This window comes from Neopsephotus bourkii, unplaced genomic scaffold (genome assembly GCF_033783945.1).
Source record: "Neopsephotus bourkii isolate Nb327-2 ecotype Australia unplaced genomic scaffold, CSIRO-AGI_Nbou_v1 NB_768, whole genome shotgun sequence".
Lineage (NCBI taxonomy): Eukaryota > Metazoa > Chordata > Aves > Psittaciformes > Psittacidae > Neopsephotus > Neopsephotus bourkii.
Window position 1 is genome coordinate 2,060,241 of NW_026901264.1, and position 24,957 is coordinate 2,085,197.

At 41.5% G+C, this 24,957-nt stretch overlaps 1 protein-coding gene across 3 annotated transcripts in view; it reads left to right on the forward strand.

The window, feature by feature from the left end:
* The window catches only part of NELL1 (neural EGFL like 1), a 296,603-nt gene that overhangs the window by 37,539 nt on the left and 234,107 nt on the right, over positions 1-24,957 (forward strand). For all 3 annotated transcript variants that reach the window (XM_061355044.1, XM_061355045.1, XM_061355043.1), the window contains exon 4: positions 6,362-6,532. In XM_061355044.1, coding sequence (XP_061211028.1) covers positions 6,362-6,532 — 171 coding nt within the window. The remainder of the gene's footprint in view (positions 1-6,361; positions 6,533-24,957) is intronic.

Below are 24,957 nucleotides of genomic sequence, written 5' to 3' on the forward strand. Positions count from 1 at the left end.
ATTCATCACAGGATCTCTGTAGATCAAAAATTCTGAAATCTGTGTGCTGATGGATGCAGATTCTTTGGCTGTTTGTCTGTAAACACATCTAGAAGTGTGTCTGCAAAGATGCTATAGCACAGTCTTGACTGAAGCCATTTTTATCATTAAACATCATTAAGTGTTCTGATACTCTTCTTGGCATGGTGCCGTTGTGAAATGAAAAAATGATGTGCACAAACATGTCCAAACAGGCAAATTCGTGCAGCAGCTTCCTGAACTTCTAGCAGATGAATGGGCTGGTCTATGAATCTTCCTTGAATTTGCTTTGCTATAAAAAAAATATAAAAAATTGTTCAGTGACCAGATTGACAGAACTTTCCAGAAGCTCCTGTTCATTAGCAGTATGTTTCTTATTATAGCAGTGAAAATCTATATATGTGTATCTAAATAATATATATATATATATATAAATAAAATCCAGCAGTTGAGAGTCCTGATATTGTAATTTTGCTGCCACATGTGCAGGGTGAATGGTGCTCCTATCTTTGAAGTCCTGGGGTTTAGTGACCTTCTCCCACACAGTGTTAAGCAGATGCACAACTGTTTTGACTAGCTGGCACCCCAAGTTTGTACACATTCACAGGGATGCCATCTGTGCCTGCTGCCTTGCCCTGGGACATCTGCTCAGTAGCTCTAAGAGCATCTGCTCTAAGTGTTGGTGCTGCTGCTTGAAAGAGGCTGTGGGGCTTCATTTGGCACTTGATCATGGCTGACGGAAGTTGTAAAGTCAGAATGAGAGCTCTACTTTATTTATGTTAACATGATAAAGGGGAAGATTGCCCGAATTGAATGCAAAAGTAGCTTTGCTTTAGTTCTTAGAGCTTGTATTGGAGCATTTAATCAGTATTGTGCTTGCCAGATGGTGCCCTGTCTTCACTGTGGGATGTTTTAGTGTTTTAGGATAGGTATTAGCTTCATAAAGATCTAGGAAACAAAAAAGTGCTGCATACACTGAGGATATGCAAAAGGACTTGTATCCCAGTGCTTTTGTTGGGGTTTTATCTTATTTGTAGTCTGAGAGCCCTCCTTCCTTTGGCCACTTCTACACCCTGACAGCAGTAAAATCTTTGCGTGAAACATGGTGATGTTTGTCACAGGTTAAGATCAGTGCTGTGGTGGATAAGATGAATAGGTAAATATGTGTCTTTAATGTAAATGGTGGATTAAGCCATTTCACCTTGTAAAAATACTTTGCTTTTTCTGCTTCAGGTGCCTTACATGTTCTTATTTTATGTTGATAATAACTTTTCCGGTTTTGTTGGTCACTACATCCACAGCAGCTGTTTCCAACTTAAATGTTCACTATAGTTGTGAATAAAAGGAGGGGGGGAGAGAAAGTGTTAGACATCCCTGCGTCAGGCTTTATCCTCTCATAACAATATTTGTGTGTGAGGTACAAGGGGTTGCAAAAGTTATCAGAAAGTGTTGTCAGGCATCTAGAATTGATTGTGGAATAATATTGTTGTTCTGTAAAGTACATTGCATGATCTTAGAATCCCAGCTTCTGTGATGTGCATAAAATAACTCTGAATTTAGTAGCATGTTTTTCTCTTATGCACTGGGATTTGAATGAGAAGCTGTAGACAGACCTAGAAAAAGCATTTGAATTGTATAATTGTATAAAAGAAGCCAGCAGTAGCATACGTGCTTAGCAAATATGGCAGTTGGAGTAGTGGCAACGTTTCAGCCAAGGTCAGATTGTGTTGCTGGTGCCTAGCCAGTGAGCTTTCTTGATATGTATGTTCTGAGAACTTAATCTGTCAAAATACATGTTACTTTTGATTACACCTGGTTAAAAAATGTATCAAAAGAAAAGAAATACTCATTGAAAAATACCAGCTAAAACAAGAAACCATCGCTTCATGCTAACAAGTTGACAAGCAGATTACTTTCTGAACTCTCTTGGAAAAAGGTCTTGAGGAGGGTAGCAGGGGGGCTAACTAGAGCAGCAAATAGATATGAGGCTTCATGCAGATGCATTAGGAGTCTGGTGTTTACAGAAATAAAGTTCCTATTAGTGTATTAAGGCAATGACTATCTGGAAACTTGGCTTTTTTTGATAAACTTTAATGTAAAATCTATTTACAAATGTTGACTGTTGAGAATTTCAAATATTTGCTTGCAGTATCTATGGAATGTGGGGTTTTGATGAAAGGAATAATTTGATTCTAACTTCAAAGAATATGCAAGATGATTCACAGTGGGACGTGATGATCTTGAAAGTATTTTCTAATACAAGAGATTCTACGATGCAGGAGCAGAACTAGTTGTAATACTTGGGGGTCTTACTTGGGCTTTAATATGGATCTCATGGCAACACTGAAAATTCACGTTTGCTTACTGATGATACCTTTATTCAGAAAGTCCCGGATGCTTCAGTCCTTTCAGGAACCCAGACTGATTCTGTTCCAGTGTTTTCTTGTTCCTCATAAAACACTGGGAAGTACCTACCTCTTAGAGATTAGTCTAGTTTCTTGACTCTTGTGTGCTTGTTTGTTAATATCCCTCTGGTGTTTACCTGTTTGTTTACAGTCGACAAAAACTTGTGCAATGGCATTTAAAGTTAAGGATGAGATAGATATTAAAGAGTCATGGAATGGTTTGGATTGGAAGGGACCTTAAAGCTCATCCAGTTCCAGCCCCCTGCCACAGGCAGGGACACCTTCCACTAGACCAGGTTGCTCAAAGCCCCATCTAACCTGGCCTTGAACACTGCCAGGGATGGGGCAGCCACAGCTTCTCTGGGCAACCTGCGCCAGCGCCTCAGCACCCTCACAGGGAAGAACTTCTGCCTAAGAGCTCATCTCAGTCTCCCCTCTGTCAGGTTAAATCCGTTCCCCCTTGCCCTGTCCCTACAGGCCCTCATGAAAAGCCCCTCTCCAAGTTTCTTGTAGCCCCTTTAGGCACTGGGAGCTCCTCTAAGGTCTCCCGTTAAGAAGCCTTCTCTTCTCCAGGCTGAACCAGCCCAGCTCTCTCAGCCTGTCTCCAGAGCAGAGCTGGTCCAGCTCTTGCAGCATCTCCATGGCCTCTTACGGACTTTCTCCAACAGCTCCACGTCCCTCTTATGTTGTTGTCTCAGAGTTGGATGCAGGACTGCAGGGGGGTCTCTCCAGAGTGCAGTAGAGGGGCAGAATCCCTTCCCTTGACCTGCTGCTCATGCTCTGGGGATGCAGTGCGGCACGTGGCGGGGGGTCTGGGCGGTAAACAAACAAAAACAAAACAAGAAATTCCATTTATTTTCTCTGGCTTTACTAATTATTTTCTCACAGGTTGATCATTTCTTGCCTAAGCTTTTGTTTTTCCTCTCCTTTTTTTCCTAGTCCACATTTGCAGATTAGAACTCAAGCACAGAGCAGGGGTATTTATTTCCAGGAGTGGAAGGCCTTTATGTCATTGCTGTTGAAGAGGCTTTCTTACAGTGTCTGGTGAGAGGAGTAAAGGAAAGGCAGTGTTTGCTACTGAACAAGCTATTTGTGCATGACTTGTATTAGGGTAAAGAAAAGACAACTGCATCTTTTGAACTGTGAACATGGTGTAGTAAAGATTTCAATGTGAATTTGTGCATCTTAAAGGACCTAAAAATTAAGCAGGAGTGTTGCTTTGCATTGCCTAGAGATAGAGGTACCTTGGGCTAATTCATCCAATGTTATGTAGCTCTATCTCCTGTTTTCTGTTGTTGGGATTTTCTTCACTGCTGCTTACTGATGTTTATCTGAGTGTAACTGCTTCTGATTTGCACTTGTTGAAGGGTGGTGGAAAAGAGGTGCAGAAATCGTGTGCTATCAGCCTCCTTCCCTGTCACAGGGGAGGCAACATGGTGGTTTATGCAGTCTGGCAGCACTTCACAGTTCATTAGGTGTACGTTCATAAAAATGTTAACACTGGTTATTACAGTAAGTGCTAATTGTCTATTATATAAATTAGTCAGGAGAATGCCAACAAACTTGGTGCCTAAGCAGCAAGCTGTTTTTAGCCCTGAAGTAACTGTTGACACTGAAGCTCATCAGACAAGAAACTGTTGCTTTGCAATTCCCTGTGCTGCTCAAATAATAGAGCACAGCTGTGATAAAGTGCAGGATCTGACTGACCTTTCAGTTCTGTACTCTTGCCATTTGATTAACAAACCAGCCAGTGTGTGTAGGTGATTACTGGATCCCGTCAGCTAGTAGAGATTATGGAGAAGGCCTGCAGGAAGCCATGTGCTTCCTGCAGCAGGAGCTTGTCTTGATCTCAGGCTTTTAAACTTCTAAAATCAACCATGTAATATATTTATACACATACCTTGTAGGAGGGAAAGGTAGTAGAATCTTACGTATCTCTCCCTCATTTTCTTTTCCTTAAGATTTCTGCCTCACTGCTGCTTATCTGAACAAGAAAGCCTCTTTAATGAAACCCTCTTGAATGACTTCCTTTTGTGCTTTGATGGCAATTACGAAACATTGAACTTTGTAAATATGACATGACTGACAGTACTTGTCCTAGTCCTATGCTGGCTTGGAAATACCAACAGGATCATCTTCTTGATATTGACTCTGCTGCCACTGAGCTTCAAATTAAATAAAAAAAAAAAATCCTTTCCAGTTTTCTTATGAATGTAATATAGTTACTTTAATGGGGGGTGGTGGTGGCGGTAAGTAATCAATATTCTGCTTTACTGTTTAGAAAGCTCCTATTTCTCTGCCCTCCCTATGCCTTTATGTGCATGACACAGGCCAGTTCCTTTGCAGCACCAGCCTTTCTTAGGCTTCCCACTCAGCTGGAGTGGAAAACCTTATTTATTTACACCTATGCATGCTGTGTTTTCATTCAGTTTTGGTTTTGCCTTTTCCTGTCTGTGTTTTTTACTTTGGCACTTGAGTCTTTGATTCGGATGACCTGATAATGCTTAGACCTTCCATGAAAAATGCAACGGCAGGGTACTGGCTGGAGGAGGCTTGAGTTCCTCTTTTGCTCAAGATTTGTTGTCTTGGTGTTCCCCTTCCCAGTCTGTTGTGATCTTCTGCAGGTCTTCCCAGCTGGTGTTTTTTCTTGTGAGTTCCTCCTAAAAAGCTCTGTATTTCAATTACATTCTAAAAAGCCTCCACTTCAATGGTAAGAGCTGTTCTTGATGAAGTACCCTCTGATAATGCTTGTGCACACTGGCTTTTGAAGTCTGTGTACAGCCAAGCAGCAGAAAAGGCTTGTGCTAAAATGAAAGTGGGCACCTGCACGCTTAGTATTTTTGTATTTATTTTTTTGAAAGTGGATTGCATTACTGTCATTCATCTCCTTTCCCCCCCTGGCTAAACTAGCACCCATCTTTTAATATTTCAAGTACCATCTTAAATTGGTATTGCCCAGTGGGGAAAAACAAGATGCTGCAGAGGCATTATGGAGCTGGATGAGGGTAGGGACTAGCTGGGCAACTTAACATCTGCATGTAGTTGTAGAATTATTTCTGCTCAAAAGGTCTGCATTTCCTTCCTCCTATATCCAGGGCTTCATATGAGCAGGGAAAAGACAGCCTTGATTTGATATGCTGTAAATGCCGTGTGTGATCTGAAGCCCAAGAGAAGGCTTCACTGTGTACACTGTCAATGTGCTACCACCTGGAAGGGCTCAATTCACCCTAGAAGAAGTGGCTTTCCTTACTGGCATGGATCCAGTTACTAGCAGTAGTTGGAGCTCTCCTATGACTGTGACAACTGCCTGAAGGGTTTGATGATTTGATTGTTGAGACACCTAATCCAGCCAGGAGCCTTTGTTCCCTTGCAAAGCTGAATAATTACAGCTGTAACAATAAAACTCAGAAAATTATTCAAAGTGCAATTGCATTCATGGGACTGCTAAAAGTAAGCAGTTTTTAAAGAAGTGGATTTGCAAATAGCAAGTACAAATGTAATGATGACTTGGTGGTTTCTTACCTTAATGACTTTTTATTTGTTCCTTGGTAATGCACAGTTCTTTAGTTTTGAATTTCTTATAAATCCTGCATTTATACAAAACATTCTGGTGGTGGAGTTACTTTTTTGTAGTATGAACCTGTACTGTGGGTAAAAAGAGGACCTCAATTTCCAGGACTACCAAATGGTGTTTTGAAGCTGGCTTTGCATAAATGGTATTGCTGGTTTTCTAATGCACCGAATCATAGACTAGAATGTGTAGTCTTGTCTCTCTAGCTCTTAAAAAATGAGCTAGCTACTCCATGCTGAGTAACCTCTTTAGATTTTGACCTTCCATGTAGTATTTGCTTAGAAAAGTCTGTGAATTAAGAAGAAAGTGAGAGAAGCAAAGAATGAACCAAAACCAGAGATGACTCTTGGTTTTGTTTTCAATACAGCTATTTTGAACTGGAGAGCAGTGGCCTGCGGGATGAGATTAGATATCACTACAGGTTTAATGGGAAGTCCAGAACAGAGGTGTTCCCATACCGTCTGGCAGATGGACAGTGGCATAAGATTGCTGTGTCGCTGAGTGCATCCCACCTTTTGCTCCACGTGGACTGCAACAGGTAAGAAAATGTGTTCAGTAATTTATATTTCTTTGAAAAATGTTCCTTACTTACACATCGAAATAAAATTGGAAAAGGAGAGCGGTTACTAGTATTTTTTTTTTTAAATATCCAACTTAAAAAGCACAGTGAACTGCCATGAGAAAGGAAAAGGAAAGCAAAGCATTCATATGAAACAATTCATTGTGATTATGAACACATGTGGAAAAGGCTGATTGCTAACTGGGGAGTATTAAATGCGTCTCTGTGGTTTAGGCACCAGCTGATGTTATGTTTAACTGTGATTGCATTGAAGTGTTATAGATTGCTGTGTAGCCTGGTCTGTTGTGAACTGCTTCGCTTGGTGTACCTGCAAACTTGAAGAATACGTAGATGTGTCAAAGGCATTTTAATTCTATTTTGCATAATCAACCAGTTCACCCTGTTGGTTTTCTACTTGCTGCCCCACTTGGAGGCTTCTGAGAAAATGTGAAAGCTTCTTTCTGCATGTCTAGGGATGGTGCTTTTTCTTTTCTGAAGGGTGTTATGCTGTCTTTGCACTTTTTTTCCTTTTAAAAGTTGAGAAGCCTGCAAGGTGCATATTGTCATGATTTTAATAAAAAGCAGAAAACCCAGAATCTGTCTTCCCTAGGATCTCTCTTGCCTTGGGACTTGATCTCACAACTTACTGAAGATTTGGGCTTTTGCTGATTTAGTAGTTGATGAGGGAAGTCAACCTGAAATTGGGACCTTCAAAACGATCGTTAGGAATGAGTAGGATAAGCCATTGCTTTGGTGTTGTCTTAAACCATAATTAGTATAAAAATACCCTTTGTGTTGAGTGAGAGGATTAGCAGATGCCTTTTGAAATTGTGGCACTTAATGGGTAGGGTGCTGGTAGCAGTTACTTTTTCTCAGGTCTTCATTTTCTTGCAGGCAGAGTAAAGGTGTAAGAGTATTACAGGAGAATAAAGTTACTGGAACATTTGAAGGAGTTAAAATTTGGACTAAAGTAATTCTGAGCTACTGTTTTGAGGAGAAGGTTACAACCATTTTTTTGCAACTGCATTAACTACTGACAGTAACAACGTAATGTGAAGGAAGGTTCTTATTGAATCCTTTGACTTGGGCCCTACAAGCAATTAAATGCTTGGAGCAATCTTAATTTCATTGAGGCACAAAATCTACAATTTGTCAAGGTCATCGTCATTTCAGCTCTCTGATTTATTTCTCTTACCGTTATTTGTGTACCTGTTACATTGTTTCTTGGCTTGCAACCTTATCCTTTTTTATTTGCTTATTGACTGGGGTTTGGTGCAGGTTCTTCATAATGTGTTTAGGACACCCCTATTTAGCAGATTGTTTTGCTGGCTGCACAGAGTGTGGAAGGAAGACAACACAAGACATCTGACTGGTGCAGAAGTCTATGCAGGGACAGGAGAACTGCATAGAGTCATGGTTGGGACCTCATTTTCTTTACAGCAACAGGCAGCAATAGATAAATGCAGTTATGGAATGAGCTGTGCTGTCATAGGAGGTGATAAATGTGTATAGATATCTCTGTCAGGTGGACTTAAACAGGACTGATCCATCTAAGTGTGTTTCTTCAGTCTGCTCCCAACATATAAATCCGCACATAAATGCCTCTGTTTGGCTGTGAATTTGGGATATTTTATGACAACTCCTGTGAAAAGTAATGGGGATGATTCTGAAAGCATGACTTGAAGGCAGATCATAGTAGAAGTTTTAGTGAGGGAAAAAAAAGGAAAGGAGGTCTTTAAGTTTCTCAGTTGACTGCATCATTTCTATTCAGTTAATCAGAGAATTTTGTGGATGTTGGTATTATAGATTCCTTCATTATATCTTTGCACTTGGAAGAGGAGTCAACATCTTGTTCATCTCTGGACAAGCATTTCCCAGTCATACTACAGTAAATGTCAAAGATGTGAAACTAGAAGAGCAAGCCAGTAAGGGGTACTTCTGGGCATCTCTGAAAATTCTGAGCCTTCTTCATGATAGCGTGAGGAAAGGTGCAGCTGATTGTGTGCACAGAACGAGGTGTTGAGGCCTGTAGAGTTTACCTATAAATGTCACTGTTTCGAGCTGGTGTAATATCAGTGGTTCCCAGCAGAGTTCAGGTGCCTCATGGGAAATGACAGTTGGGGAGACTTAATGGAACAAGTAAGTTGCAGGGGGAATAGGACTGCAGTTAGTAGGTAGACCTGTTCCATCTCCTGTAGAGATTGAGTGTCGTCAGAACAAGAATTTATCTTGAAATGTAACTACTGAGTTAAAGAAGTTTTGTTCTTTTTACTTACTGTTCTTTCCCCGTAAAAATGAAAACAAAGCAAAAAGAGAGAAAAAGAAATCAGCAAAATGAATCCCTTGGATTCTTCCTGGTTTTCTTTAAGGGGGCTTTAACATTGTTTCCTTAGAGAAATGCAGGAATTTGTATAAATGCATTGCTCCTTTTTGTTTAGGACTATGGTAATAGGTTATGGATTTGGAAGGCTATTGTGAGTTGTTTGTGAATACAGTGTTATTAAAGTTAACATATATCTGAGAGTTATGGAAGGTGTTTGCACTGGGGAAAATATCCAGCTGCAGCCTAACTTTGATGCTGATACCCAAAGCTGGTCTCTGGCCTCTGAAACCTGCAGTAGGTCAGAAAGCATTGAAGAGGAACCTTTGAATTTGTAAACAGATAGTCAAACCTACTTTTATTTTTCCAGCCTTATCAGCCATATTACTCTGATTGGTAAAATTGCTCTGACATTTGGCACTTGATTGTCTGTTGGATTCAGTTCAAAGTTGACTTTGTTTTTCAGACATGGATAGGTTCGGGAAAAGTACTTGAGAACTAGTAAAAAGCATTTAGTGCTTCTAAGAGTCATTTTTAAAGCAGTGTAATTGCCTCTATTCTAATGAGCTGTAATACAGTGGAGGAGCAGACGTCAGGATTTAAGAGCAGTGTAATTGCCTCTATTCTAATGAGCTGTAATACAGTGGAGGAGCAGACGTACCACAGGAGCTGTATTTGCTCAAGTACGTGGCCTTTTGAAATCAGCTCCTGCTGCATCTTACTTGCTCCTTTTGGTGCTCCTTTAAGAACAAGGAGTGGGAACTGTAGCTGAGTTTGATGCTAGAGCCTGGAGCTGCTGACACAGGAAGATAACTGAGAGTCCAGACTAAAAACCTGCTGAGTGTCACTGGACTCCTCTCCCTGACTCAGAGAGCCTTTGTGCTGGGCCTGGGCAGTAACCTCAGGCCACAGTGCATCCTGGACAACTGAAATGAGAAAGGAAAAGACTGCATTGATTATCGATGTACAAGTAAAGCCTGAGCTGAAAGTGACATGGAAATTAAATACAATGCTCTTAATTCTTTGTATCTCCAATACTGAGTCCACTAGTGATGAACAAACCTTGTTTCAAGTTACTGTTTGTAAGAACTGTGCTTCCCTGCTCTAAAGAAAAGGAGGTTGTTGGGGCTTTCTGGAGAGTGCTCAGTTTAGCTGGAGCAACCATGTCATTGTCCAGAGGGTCCCTAACCTATGGCATTAAAGGGTTAATATAATGAAATAAAGTCTGCCATGTGCCTTCCCAGATTTGGGCTCTGAGGGGAGCAGATGTAAACGATCCTGCTGTTTTTATCTGCCTTGTCAGGAGACTGGCAGCCCCAGAAGTCTGTCACAGAATCCCAGACTGGTTTGGGTTGGAAGGGACCTTAAAGCTCATCCAGTTCCAAGGCCTGCCGTGGGTAGGGACACCTTCCACTAGATGAGGTTGCTCCAACCTGGCCTTGAACACTGTCAGGGATGGGGCAGCCACAGCTTCTCTGGGCAACCTGTGCCAGCGCCTCAGCACCCTCACAGGGAAGAACTTCTGCCTAAGAGCTCATCTCAGTCTCCCCTCTGTCAGGTTAAAGCCATTCCCCCTTGTTCCAGTCCTTGCCCAAAGCCCCTCTCCAGGTTTCTTGTAGCTGCTGTAGGCACTGGGAGCTCCTCTAAGTTCTCCCCAGAGCCCAGGCTGAACCAGCCCAGCTCTCTCAGCCTGTCTCCAGAGCAGAGCTGCTCCAGCCCTCACAGCATCTCCATGGCCTCCTCTGGACTCACTCCAACAGCTCCATGTTGCTCTTGTGTTGTTGCCCCAGAGCTGGATGCAGGACTGTCCCAGATTGCAGCAGAGGGGCGGAATCCCCTCCCTTGACCTGCTGCTCATGCTCTGGGGAAGCGGCCTAGCACATGGGGTTTTGGGCTAAAGAGTATGCTGCCAGATCATGGGGAACTTCTCATCAATTTTTATTGTTTTAATTCTCATCAGCCATATTGCTACAGAGCTCCTCTTCAGACAGTGTCAGTATTCCTTTACCTGAACTCTGCAGGTGCAAAACGGAGAAAGGCATTTTGCTATGACCAGGAATGCTTTCCAGTGAAAATACGTGCTGGAGTGCCCTTATCAGGGAATCCAGGCTGTGGTTCTGATGGATACTTTCAGTTGTTTGATGGAGGGTCTTGGTATGAGCATAGGAGAAGAGATTATAAAACTGGAGCAGGCTAGAAAGTAGTCTCCAATTGAAAAACTGTGTTGTCTGTTTCTTTTATGTTTCTCCTGATAGAACAGCACATTAGGGAATAAAAAATGCATGAACAGGGAGATGTTTTTAATTGGAAAAATAAATTAAAGCAACAGAATTCAAATATGGGACTCCAAGATCTGTGAGTTGTTATAAATAAGGTATTCTGGCTGCCAACCTGAGGTTTTCAATTTATCTAAACAAAGTCCTATGACTTTAATTAAAATGTAGTAAGTTTAACAAAGGTTAAAGGCTGTATTTACAAGAGGGATTTGTTTTACTTACTGTAAAACCCTTTCTCTGGAGACAGTTTAGTCTCAACATGTGAATGTGATTTTGTGACCCAGATTGTTTCTGTGCTTTTCTAGCTGTAAGAGAAGCTGTCAGAGAAATGGTTACTTGAATAGGGTGCTGTAATTGTGCATTATAGGTGCACTTAAATTCAGGTCTGTGGTCTTGTGGGTTGGAAGTTAATTTCCACCTACTGACTGTCCTTTCTGTTTGAGAGAGGCTGTAAACTCTTTAGCATAAGGGAGATCTCCAGTGACATGTCACACCAGCTGCTGTCATGCCTGTGTCGTTGCAGTTACTGAAGTTAATCTGCAAGGAAGTGTTCAAGATGTGTTCAGCATTACGTGAGGAAAGATTCATTTTTAAAGGACTTTTTAATAGCTGAGATGTTTCCTTGACTGGGTAATGCATCAGCATAATGGTAATATGGGTGTGACCAAAGACTGAGTGATAATATGTCTTAACCCAGTCCCTCATTATGATGAAAATTGATTGGTTTCATCCTGGAAAAATCGGCTGAATTTTTTTTTTTTTTTTTTTGCATACTGTATGGATAGGATTGGGAGAAGGCCATGAGTATTTATGAAAGTGCTGGAAAAACACTATGGAACACAACTGAGAGCAGTCTTTATCTCTGCCTGCCTGTTCTGCATCCTTTGACTACCCCTGGAAGGCAGCAACCACTTGTGCAGGTCCCTGGGTGCTGTGCTGCAGCACATGTAACTCCTCATGTAGGGGCCTCATGTAACTCCTGCTCATTGTGGAGCTAGGTGTCTGCTTTGGGTTTCTTTCAGGAGTTGATCCACGTCTTGCAGGAGTCAGCTACTGAAGAGCTGAAGTTAACCTCCAGAGCTTGAGCTAAGGCTCCTCAACAGGAGCTTGTGGCAGCCCCTGAGTTTCAGGGACCTGTGGAACAGTTTGGTAGCTGCAGCTACTGCTGGATATAGACTTAACAGTGGTTTTTCTTTTCCTCTGATGTAGCACTAGACTTGCAGGGCTTTCCGGGGAATTGAAAACATCGACAGACAGGTTGATGACTGGAGCAGGGCAGGAAAAATATGTTCTGCTTCACCACTGGCATCTCCCATTCATGGTGTTTGTGTGCCATGGGTGTGTTGGAGAGAGAGGATGGATAATGGCAGAGGAAATAATCTGAAATGAAGACTGGCAAGCCTCAAACGGTTTAGTCATTTCCTAAAGTGTGTGAAGAGCTGTATTATCCCATTCTCAGGTATATTTTACAGTGGCCCAATATATATGTAGACTTACAGGTTTTTTCAATGTCAAAGTAATAAACACTTATATTGGGGTGATTACTTATGAGAGCAGTCTCTGAACATTTAGCCTGCATAGTTTGAAATGTATCCAGCTATTTGTTTCTGTAAATGTTTTCCAGGGAAAATCTGTTGTTTTGTTCTATTTTCATTTGCTGGAGCGCTGATGGGGTCAGTTAGGCAGAAGGACGAGCACAAGAATTTGAGAATCCACCAGAGAGAACAAATGTTTTGAGTTTTGTTCTTTTTGGATTATAAAACAATTATCTTGCTGCAGCCAGGCAGATTAGCTGAGATTTAACCCAGAAGTGAACTCTCCTGTTTGAAGTGGTTAGCTAACTGGAGCTTAGAACTGGAACATAGGACAATACTGGAGCTGAATTGAGAAATGGTAGTGTAATTTTAGTTAAATACTTTTATAAATGCACTGTCCCTTTGCCAAAGAGCAGATTAGAACCCCTCAAGTATTCAGAAGCTGACATGAGATCTGAGCCTCCATATAGCAAATAACACAGAGTCTTTCCCAATTGTCTGAAATGTCCCGAGTGACGTGGGGCGTGAGAGGGCAACTGAGACTGCTCAAGTCTGTGAAACCAGCCTAGAGCTTTATGAAGGCATTTAGTACTTGGGAATTCTCTTTATTTTCTGTGACAATTTAGAACAGCAATAATTCCTGAAAGGTAATTCTTTTAGGAAGCCAGTCTTGTCAAAACCTTCCAGTTGACTGCAGGGAGGTGGAGGTGCATGACTGCATTTATTACTGCACGAATATGATAGTTCTCATTATGGCACCACTTTGATGAGTATCCTGACAACACTCTTAAGGGCAGATGGTAATAGCAGGGGCAGTCATGTTTGTTCCTGTGGTGTTGGGAGTTCGGGGCATATAGGGTGCTCAGGGGTAGAAGATGTCCAGGCTTGGGAGCACCATGAATGGTGCTGCCGTGGCTCTGGCAGGCATCTTGCTGCAGCAGTGGAGGTGACCTCTCACACTTCACGTGTCCTGCAGAGCCACTTGACATGTTTACAGACTTTCCTGCTTGTGGAAGAGCTCTGTCCAGACCCTCTGGGACATTTGGATGATCCTGCAGCATGTAGGGAGGGACAAGTGAGCTCTGTACCGAGTGTGGTGACAACTGAGTTTCTGGTTCTGTGCCGTGAGTGAGAGCTGGTTTGCAGATGTGCTGATAGAGTGGTAAAGGCAGCCCATCCTCATGCTTCAGAAGGTGGGGTGTTGCTGGGATTTGAGGAAGTATGCCATTTCTATTCAGCAAGTGTTGAGTGAGCTGGGTGGGGTGTCTTGTGGTTTTGGTGGTGTTTTTTGTATCTTAGGAAAAAAAAGCAACTAAGATATTAGCCACTGCTTCTAGTTTAAATATTTTAGTAACATAAGAACACTGCTGTGATATGTATTACCAAAGTAATGACACATTGGAGGAGCAGTGGGGTTAAAGATGATCGTTACGTCCTCAGCATTAGGAGTAAGGTAACATGCTACTTCCAGTCCTAGAAGTTGTTTTCATATCTGAGACCAGTCAGTAATCAAAGAATCAGCAGAAGCTGCATTACTTAATTGGGCTGCAATTTTAGAATAGAATCATAGAATCATAGAATAGTTAGGGTTAGAAAGGACCTTAAGATCATCAAGTTCCAACCCCCTTGCCATGGGCAGGGACACCTCGCTCTAAACAATATTACCCAAGGCCTCGTCCAACCTAGCCTTGAACACTGCCAGGGATGGAGCATTCACAACCTCCCTGGACAACCTATTCCAATGCCTCACCACCCTAAAAAGAAAGAATATCCTCCTTATATCCAATCTAAACTTCCCCTGTGTAAGTTTTAACCCATTACTCCTTGTCCTACCACTACAGTCCCTAATGAAGAGTCCATCCCCAGCATCCCTATAGGCCCCCTTCAGATACTGGAAGGCTGCTATGAGGTCTCCACGCAGCCTTCTCTTCTCCAGGCTGAACAGCCCCAACTTTCTCAGCCGATCTTCATATGGGAGGTGCTCCAGTCCCCTGATCATTCTCGTGGCCCTCCTCTGGACTTGTTCCAACAGTTCCATGTCCTTTTTATGTTGAGGACACCAAGCACCTTGTTGTTTTTCATGTGCCTTAGCATGCCTTCCAGGAGAATCTGCTCGAAGATTTTGCCAGGCACAGAGGTGAGACTGACTGGTCTGTAATTCCCCGGGTCATCCATTTTCCCCTTCTTGAAAATGGGGGTTATATTTCCCTTTTTCCAATTGTCGGGAACTTCACCTGACTGGCATGATTTTTCAAATATGATGGCCAGCAGCTTAGCAACTTCATTCGCCAGCTCCTTCAGGACCCACGGATGGATTTCATCAGGACCCATGGACTTGTGCACGTTCAGATTTTTAAGATGGTCTTGAACCAGTTCGTCTCCTACAGTGGGCCCAAGGTCTTCATGCTCACAGTCCCTGCGTCTGCCTTCCAAGACTTGGGTGGTGCGGTCAGAGCCTTTGCTAGAGAAGACAGAGACAAAGAAGTCATTGAGAACCTCAGCCTTCTCCAAATCTTGTGTAGCTAGTTCACCTGAGAGCTTCCTGGGAAGGCCTACGTTCTCCCTAATCTGTTTTTTATTTGCTATGTACTTGTAGAATCCCTTCCTGTTATCCTTAATATCCCTAGCCAAGTTTAATTCTAACTGTGCCTTAGCTTTCCTAACCTGGTCCCTAGCTTCCCAGACAACATCCCTGTACTGTTCCCAGGCCGCCTGTCCTTGCTTCCACTTTCTAGAAAGCTCTTTTTTCATTTGAATTTTCCTCAGGAGCTCCATATCCATCCAAGGAGGTCTCCTGGCCCTCCTGCTGCACTTCTTTCTAGTTGGGTTGCAACACTCCTGAGCTTGTAGCAGGTGATCCTTGAAGACCAACCAATAGTCTTGAGCCCCCCTGCCTTCTAGGGTTATATCCCATGGAACCTTACTAAGCAGGTTCCTGAAGAGGCCGAAGTCTGCTTTTTTGAAGTCCAGGGCAGTGACCTTGCTGCACGCTCTTCTCACTGTCCTAAGGATCTCAAATTCAACCATCTCGTGGTTGCTGCATCCAAGGCATCTCGTGGTCGCTGCATCGATGGTCCAACCATCTCGTGGTCGCTGCATCCAAGGTCGCCACATTTCCAATGAGGCCTTCCCTGTTGGTGAGCACAAGGTCAAGCATGGCACCTCTCCTTGTCGGCTCCTCTATTACTTGCAGAAGGAAGTTGTCTTCCACACAATCGAGGAACCTCCTGGACTGCTTGTGCCGGGCCGTACTGTCCCTCCAACAGATGTCAGGTAGCAAGAACTGGAACATGGGAATAAGGTGGCCCTCCATGGCGTCAGAGAGACAGTGGCTAACGGGAAGGAGTGGTGGCTGCAGGGAAGGCTTGCACAGTGTGAGATAGCACTCATGGGAGGGCTCTGGCAGGACCAGGGCAGCAAAGGTGTGATGTGAAGAAGCAAAGGCTGTGATCCTCAGCCTACAGTTACCTTCAGTCACGAAAGGAAATTGGCTCTGGAATATGGATGAGATGATTTTATGATTATACAGAAATCATTTAATGCTGACACGAACCTCTCGATGAGATGATCCTGTGACAAGGTACACTGTGAAGCAATTAATTTCTCAGCAGATGATTTTATTTGGAGGGGGGAAAGAAACTGTTTAGTGGAAAGCTTGCTTGTTCATGGCTTCTTTTAAATGTAGTTTTTGTAGCAGTGCAGAAAGGAGTTGGAATTGAAAGCCTGATTCTTCTTGCAGCACCTATCTTACTGTGCTAGCTAAAGGTCAGGGGCTGAGATCAGTGCGAGGCAGAAAAGAGGAAAGCTGCATATCTTTTGCCAAGGATGGTTTCTAAGCTGTAAGCTTAGTTTGCTTCAGGTTCTGCTGTAACGGCTAGTTGGGAAGACCCACGTGCTACAGATGTTGGGCCAGGGATCGCCAGATCCCTGCATGATGCAGGGAGATGTAATAGAAGCTAAGTTTCAGTGCTGTCAGTTCTCACTCAACAAACATCTCATGACAAGCACCAGCAATAATCTTAGTTATTTCCCCACTCCCCATGACAAAATGGAGATGACATGAGCCATGTAACCACAGTTTTACCTTTTTGTTCTGGTAGAATTTTATGTTGGGGTTAATTTTGATGCAAGACCAGAACTGCCAGTGCTGCTTTATGCCATTATCATGATGCACAGGTTTACCCTCTTGCTTTCTGGTGTCAGCTTCTTTGTTTACTACGTGTTTCATAGATACTTTAATATAGTTTTTTAATCTCATATCCATCCTGCTGTAAGGGCTTCTTGTTTAATTTGTGGGAGAAGAGCTTTCCTTCTTTTTATATCTTGGAATAACCCACCAAAATAATTTTCCTCTCTTATTTCTAGAATCTGTTTTTAATTGCTTGGTTTAATTGGTTTACTGGCTTTTGGCATCTGGGATATGCTCTGAACATTTGGTTCATCTGAGACAGGCTTTTGGTATGATGCTTGGTATGGTAAGATATTAGTGTGCTGTGTTTATATTTTTCTTGTTAATAATCTGCTTTATTCCGTGTTATTACTTAAAACCTGATTCAAAGCTTGCTGAGGTTAAAGGGTGTCTTTTAGTGATCCTGTGGGTTTAGTGTTGTCATTCATATGTGAGTTTGTCTCTGTCTGTTGTGGATACTTGTGTACATCGTAAATAAACCTACTGCTACATGTTTTATTCTCTGGCGCTTGGATAATGGTCTGGATACATTTAAGATCCAGTTGTCTTACAACTCTTGAAAATCCCAGGCAAATGGCCAAATTTCTAATTCTGGCTGAAGTCTATTTTATGGGTTTCTTGCACTTTCAGGAGTGTTTGTTACATGGATGGGTAAACACTGCAGCCCTGTAGATGGGCTGTTAGTGTGGCGCTTAGATACTCTTAGGGCTGTTACCAGAAACCAGTTGTATTTGTTTTGTCATTTGCAAAATGAAGTGAATAATATTGACCTTGTTTGTAAAGGTGTTTGAATTCACTTCAGTGTCTCCAGATAAAAGATGCCATACAAGGGCAGTACTCTGCAAAAGATGCATTTCTGAAGTTCATGTGGCCAATGTCATGTCATTTAGTGGGTCCAGTCCTTTACTTGAATCAATAACAGTGATTTGGTTTAGTTTCATGCCCAAGAAATACCACTAAAATTCAGTGAAACATTCACCTCTTTACTTGCATTTGTTTTATTTCTTCCTGTTAGAGGGCTTGAAAGTTGATTTGCCTTTCTCTTGAATGAAAGAACGAGAGATGGCTGACAGAGTTTTTATTTAGATACATTTTTATTTTAAAATATAATTTGTAGTTGGAATAATAAAACTGAAAAGTAGATCACATTAACCTTACCTCTGTGATTATACAGGGAGATCAATGAAATTGTTTGGGTGGCAGAGTTTGAAAAGAACTTAAAGCCTGATCATGCCCTCGTGAGTCTCTTACCCAGCGTATACTATTATTGAACACCTGGAGCTGAACAATAACTTTTGATTAAATACTTGGCAGTTATTGTTACGTATTCAAAATTTAATAACCAAAGGTGTCCCTCAAACCCTGAGATTTTAATCTAAATTGTTTTCCTCTGTTGTGTGATTGTGAAGTCCTAGACTAGGACAGAGGAGATAGAACGAAAAATCAAACTTTCCCTCAGGAAGATGATTTTTCTGAAACAAAACACTGGAAACTGAATGAATAATTCAGTTCAAGATGCTCTAGATGTGATTGTGTGTCAAATAATGCATTGTATCTGTAAACACTATCAAGAAAATCCCATCACATTGGTATTGACACGTTTTCATTGGGAAACATAGAGAAAATGGATTGAAAGAGAATACATAAATAAGTCTTATTTCTTTTTAAAATCAGTTTTTAATCCCTTTGGAAGGATAGACATAAAGACAAATGCTAATGTCCTGTCTTAAAGTGAGAGACTATCTCATCATCAGTTTCTTTAAGCAGTTGAGATTGAGAAAACACGTTGAACAAAGTTTTTGAAGCAGCTGGTGATTTTTGTATAATAGGCTCTATTAGGAGGCCTGACATTTACTGTTTATAGAATCACAGACTGGTTTGGGTTGGAAAGGACAGTAAAGCTCATCCAGTTCCAGCTCCCTGACATGGGCAGGGACACCTTCCACTAGACCAGATTACTCTGACTCCCCTCCAACCTCGCCTTAAACACCTCTTCCCTCCAGTGTGTCGACCATACCACACAGCTTGGTGAGGGTGCTCAATCCTACTCTCCATGTCGCCAGCAAGGATGTTAAACAGAGAAAGAATGATGCAAAATATGGGGAACCTTCCTCTCTCCTCTGACATTCCATTACAGAAGTTGAGTGCTGTTTTGAAGACATTTCTGAGAACAGCACGTTATTTTGTGTGACTTTTCTACACCCTTCAGTTTATTTAAAGGATCCGAGGATCCAGATGGATTGAATGGTTGCAAGAGAATGATAGGTTTTGAACTGCAAAAACATGTTTTGATGATTCACCCTGGTGTTAGTAAGGGCTCCTGTGCAGTCCTTGCGAGGCCTTCAGAGAGTGATTCATTTACTGGAAGATGAATCACACCCTACAAACACTGATGTCTCTTCATGAAAAAAGTGAGACTAGAGGATCAGCTCCACTGTAGGTGTCAACTTTGGAGACATCTAAAATTGGGTGCGATGAATTCAACACCTTGTGGCTGTGTGGAAATTTATAGCTTCAGTGGGATGAGTGCTGGCCTGATCAGGAACAAAAAAGCTTGTTCTTGGATTAATAGAGACCAGGGACTGAGAAATGAGGTTCATGCCATGCCGTAGCTACATGAATATTTAGGCTGCAGCTATTTATTTCTTAAATGTACTACTAATGAAATAAATCTCTCTAGTTCCTGTCTAGCCCATTCAAGAAGGCAGATTTTAGTGATCTAGTCATATTTTAGTCATCTAGTCATATTTTAGACCTAAAAATTTTGAAATGTCATGATTTGGTGTGTTGCTTTGTACTAACTGTTGGAGTCTGTTGTTCAGATTTTTAGATAGTTACTTCTCCTCATCACTCCATATTGGCTAATGTATTCTAATATGACCAGGCACAAAGTTTATTTTCATTTTCTGCTGAATATTTCAGCTTTTTCCAAAATGCTTCCGGCATGGCAAATGTGTTTGTATGAAGTGGAGCTGCACCTCCACAGAAGTGGAAATACTCTCCAAGTGTCAACTTTGGCTTGTTCAAGTTGTGTATAAGAAATCTTCACTGCAAGAGACAACTTCAGGTCACTTTTTTTTTTCCAGAGGGCACATGGCCCAGTGCCTGAGGCAGTTAAGCCTCAGTTGTGCCCAGTCTGATGGCTTAGATTGTGGGCACTGTTCCTCCCTGACTGTCTTGTCATCTTGGTTAATCAGTTTGTCTTTCTGTGCTTCAGTTTGCACACATTTAAAATGAGGATATTTCTCCATTTTACCAGAACATTATAAAGGTGATCAAAATAATTCTGGATTGAATATACGGAAGGAAACTGTTTCCTTGTCCATCAGAGCTTGATTTCTAGAGAGGTTCTTCTGTGCAGAGAAATGTGCGTGTATGTGTATTTTTGTGCAGATGCTTTAGATGGCTTTCCTTTCAAGAATCCACTGATCATTTTATAGATTTCCTGTTTCTGTACATTGTGTTCATTATGCCACAGATGCCTGTTTGGAATGCATCCTTGAAAAAAGTGTTTCTGAGGTTTGCATAAGAATGCTTAATAAATCCAAGTGTGTAGATAAGGTGCAGATACAAAGCACAAAGATCATGGGTCTGTGTCAATTAACAGGTATTTTTCTTCCTACATGTAGCTAAATGGAAGGGTGGTTATTCTGAGCATGAACAGTTCAAGAAAGAAGGTTCATGGCTGTATTACTCCAGGTTTATGGTTTAACTTCGTTGAAATATGTTGGCATAAAGTAGGAGCGAATCAAGCTTTCTCTTGAAAGTGCATGCAGTAAACATAAATCTGAAAGTCTGAAGCTTGTAGTAGAGCTTCCATTAACCTGGAGCTCTGGGCCTTCTCATGCTGGAGGGGCTGTTCAGTCTGCAGTGATTTTAGAGAGTGCAGTTCCCCGGAGCCCTCTTTCTAAGCATTCCTGTTCTTGTGAAGTGTACTGTGCATTTCCCTGTGTGGGTACCAAAGCCAAATGTGTTGGAAACTGGTCTCCAAGGAGCTCTAGACCAGCACTTCATAACCTGGAAGTACAGTAGATGCAATTTAACTATTTATATGGCAAATACAAAGTATTGGCCAAGAATGAATAAAGCCATATAAAGTGACATACCTCAGGCCAGAAAAATCAAGCAAAGGAATGAGAATGATGTGGGAGCTTAATGTAGCTGTTAAAAAAGAAGGATCTTTTTGTATCTGCTCAGCAACAGTAGTTTTTCAGCCTGAAAACCACCTCTTTTCTCACAAAAGAAAACCGGCAGAGGAAGGGGAGCAGAGCAAGGTTTTTTTTCTCACTTCACAAGCAATAGTTGTAAGAGATTTCCACCTGTAAGTACAAACTTTTCTCATTACCCTTTGAGATATATTATAAAATGTTTGTGCTTTGCGGGTTTTTCTAGGTGAGGGAAACACCTGAATAGTCACCTCAGTGATCAGTAATACTTGGTAGCCTTGTATGTGGTGCATATCCATGGGTAACCCTGATGTCTGGGTGAAACCTATTCTCAACTACTGAGATAGCAAGTGCCACCTTAACCATGTTTTATGAATGTGGTGTCTTCAGTATCTGTGAAGTCTCTCCTTCTCAGAAACCTGCTGTAGGAATGCTGCAGGGTTTCTGATGTTCTTGTGACTTCAGACATGAACCTTCGGCCAAGAGCTGTGGCCAGTTCCTGCTTTACTCCAGCTGCACACCAGTCATCTCTGCTTGCCACCAACAGGCAATGCCTGTCGTGGTGAATCTCTGCTTGCTGATACTTGAAAATGCTTGTTTTCATCTTCATTAAATATTAAATTATATTTCAAATTTATTAAATTTAAAAATTTCTTAATTATCAGTCTCTAATTGAGAGTTAGTAATACTGTCATGTCTCTTTGCTCAGACTAGTTCAGAAGCTTCTTCCATGTAGTTCCAGTTTTATTTTGTGTAGCTGTTTTCCTGCTGTGTGGCAGCCCCAGTCTTGCTGGAAAAGTCCCTTGGATTTTTTGTATCACTCTCCCATTTTGTCAGGAGATGCAGGGATCTGGTTTGTGTTTATTTATGTATTTATTTATTTATTTTTACTTTTTCTTCATTAGAGAAGTGGCACATGGTGTACCATATTCCTTGTGATTCCTTTTTCTTTCCTTTTTGTCTGTTACAAATTTGGATGCGCTTTTTGACCTTTTCATTTCCCAAGAGTATAGAGATAAGCTGTTGTGTATACTTGTCGGGGTTTTTCTGCTGATGTTTAACAGTATAAAGTAATAAAGTAAGCTGGCATTGTTCACTAACCAAATAGTGTCAACTAAAACATCTTTTTCCCTTGGAAAACAAGCGAGGATTGAGATACATCTCATGCATTCTCTTGAATCCTAAGCCTGTTAATGGATGGGCAGATCTATGGAGAGGAAGACCAACCAGTCTCTTAGACACATACAGAGCAAGGCACAAACCAACCTTTAATTAATCCTCTAATTTAACATAAATCCCTGCTTCAGAAAAGGAATTAGAGTAAAACAGTAGTGGAATATGGGGACCTCGTGTGTTATGAATGGCACTTTCTGCAGAGAATCTGGGAGGAAGGTTGCTACAGCCTTTTTCATATAGCTTGAAAGTCTTTGTTAAATCCTCAGAAAGGGCAGGATAAACCACTTTGGCCTGTCTCTGATGTGTTTTCCTTCCTTGCTGTTGTTGAACTGCCGTATAGTAATGTCAGTTAAGATTTGGGTTTTTTACTACATAATTGCAGACAGACATTGTAGAGCTCCTTTATAAACTGTAACAAGGCCAGGTGAATAAAAATCAAATATTCCTCAATAACTCATGTTGTCGAACCTGGTCAGCATTGGGATTTTATCCGTTAGCAGAAATAGAGTTCATAGAATATTGATGAGTCTTTTTATGAGATGAGAAATTTTCTGGTGACAACATTGTTAAGGTAAGTCATGACTAAAAATGTGCTGCTATGCATCCACAGAGAAATTCCTAGCATGAGAGTGCAATTCCGTGAGTGGTTTTCTCATGAAGAATGTCAGTTCTTTGTTCCTCATTCAGCATTTTGCAGCAATTTTGTATTTGAGTAGATCTTCAATTCTGCATGAGGTATGGCCGTGAGGGTCTATTTCAGCTTTACAATATTAATAGAGATGATGCATGCAAAATTCCTCTAATTCTCAAAGCATGGTTTAAAAGAATGTAGTCTTGTTTTGTTGCGTGAACAGGTAAAGCAGCTCAGCATGGTAGTTTTACATAGTCAGAAGTGATTAACTAGCAGAAACAGAAATTTCCCATAGCTTTGAATGTGTCGTGTTGATGAAATGTGATGAACTATGGCTGATGATGATTATAATTAACTTAAGCAATAAGATCATGAGTCTAGAAGACACCTTTGGACTCCTGTACTAACTCTCAAGCTGGAATTTTCATGTAACTGTTTTGTTCTTGGGTTTTCTGTTGCTGTGGTTTTTTTGTTTTGGTTTGGTTTTTTTCATTTTTATTTTTTTTAAGGAAATAGTAAGTTTGCTTCTAGCTTTTTACATTGTTTCCATTGGGTTTGAGAAATGGTTTCCTTCTTTTCTGAATAAGCAGAAGTGGCTGGAATATCTGACACTTTGTCCTTTGACATAAACACTTTTATAGAGCTTTCTTGACGTTCTTGAACACTGGAAGTTTTTCTAGGCCTTTGCAAATGTATGAATTGTAGAATAACATGGTGTGGTATATTTGACCGTGGCTGGACACCACCACTATCTCTCCTCCTCCTCAACCGGACAGGGGAGAGAAAATGGAATGAAAATCTCATGGGTTGAGATAAGGACAGGAAGAGATCACTCACCAGTTACTGCCATAGGCGAAAGAGACTCAATTTGAGTTTAATTTATTACCAATCAAATCAGAGTAGGCTAATGAGAAATAAACCCAAACCTTAAAACACCTTCCCCAGACCCTGTAGTTTCCCCCTTACCAAAACCTTGCCGTGCAGACCCAATATATGTGGCAATTTAGAACATGGAATTCAGTGATTACACTTGGTGAGCTTGGGCTAGAAACACTTGGAGTGTAAAAGGGAAAATATGCAATAGGTTGTGTTGGTTGACTTGTATTTTACTGTGGTGTTCATTTTCCGTTTGTTTTAAAGCCATAGCTTTAAAGAAAGAAGTAAAATAATTTCACCCCTTTTAAACATACAGATAATTTCAGCCCTCTAAGCTGCAGATCTTGACACATTCCTAGTCTTTCCCATTGGCTGTCCTGCTGGTGTGACTGCACAGCAATGCATACTCCTTGTGAGCTGGATAGCAGTGGAAATGTATTTCAGTAATCCCTACTAAGCATGCTGCTTCTGTTATGAAGAAGTAAGTTCATGGTTCCCATTGGTGTTACATGGCAAAATGAGAGTTCAGGGGAAGTAACTTCAGTCTGGAAGTTTCGGTATTCTAATATGATTATACCGCTGTTGTAGTGGTCTGAGTTCCTGAAAAAGGTATTATCGAAACTATATTACAGCTTTCCTAAAAAAATAAACAAATAAAAAAATCCAAGCAAACTTTTTAAAAACTCCAGGTACTTGTATTTGTGAATTTAAAAATGCTGTTACAGCAGTCTTTTGGTAATTAATTTTAGAAACTTGGTGTGTAGATTACTGCATTTATCTGCAAGTTTATGCAGTACACAAAGTTTGCTTACGGACCTCATGTTACTTGTCACTGTTATTTCTTATTGCTGTTATTGCCAGTTCCTTGAGGAATAACCAGGAAAATGCCCTTGTATTGCTAATTACCAAACATATAGAATCACAGAATGGTTTGGAACCCCCTGTTGTGGGCAGGGACACATTCACTAGACCAGGTTGCTCCAAGCCCTGTCCAACCTGGCCTTGAACACTGCCAGGGATGGGGCAGCCACAGCTTCTCTGGGCAACCTGTGCCAGTGCCTCAGCACCCTCACAGGGAAGAACTTCTGCCTAAGAGCTCATCTCAGTTTGACCTCTGTCAGGTTAAAGCCATTCCCCCTTGTCCTGTCCCTACAGGCCCTCATGAAAAGCCCCTCTCCAAGTTTCTTGTAGCCCCTTGAGGCACTGGGGGCTGCTCTAAGGTCTCCCTGGAACCT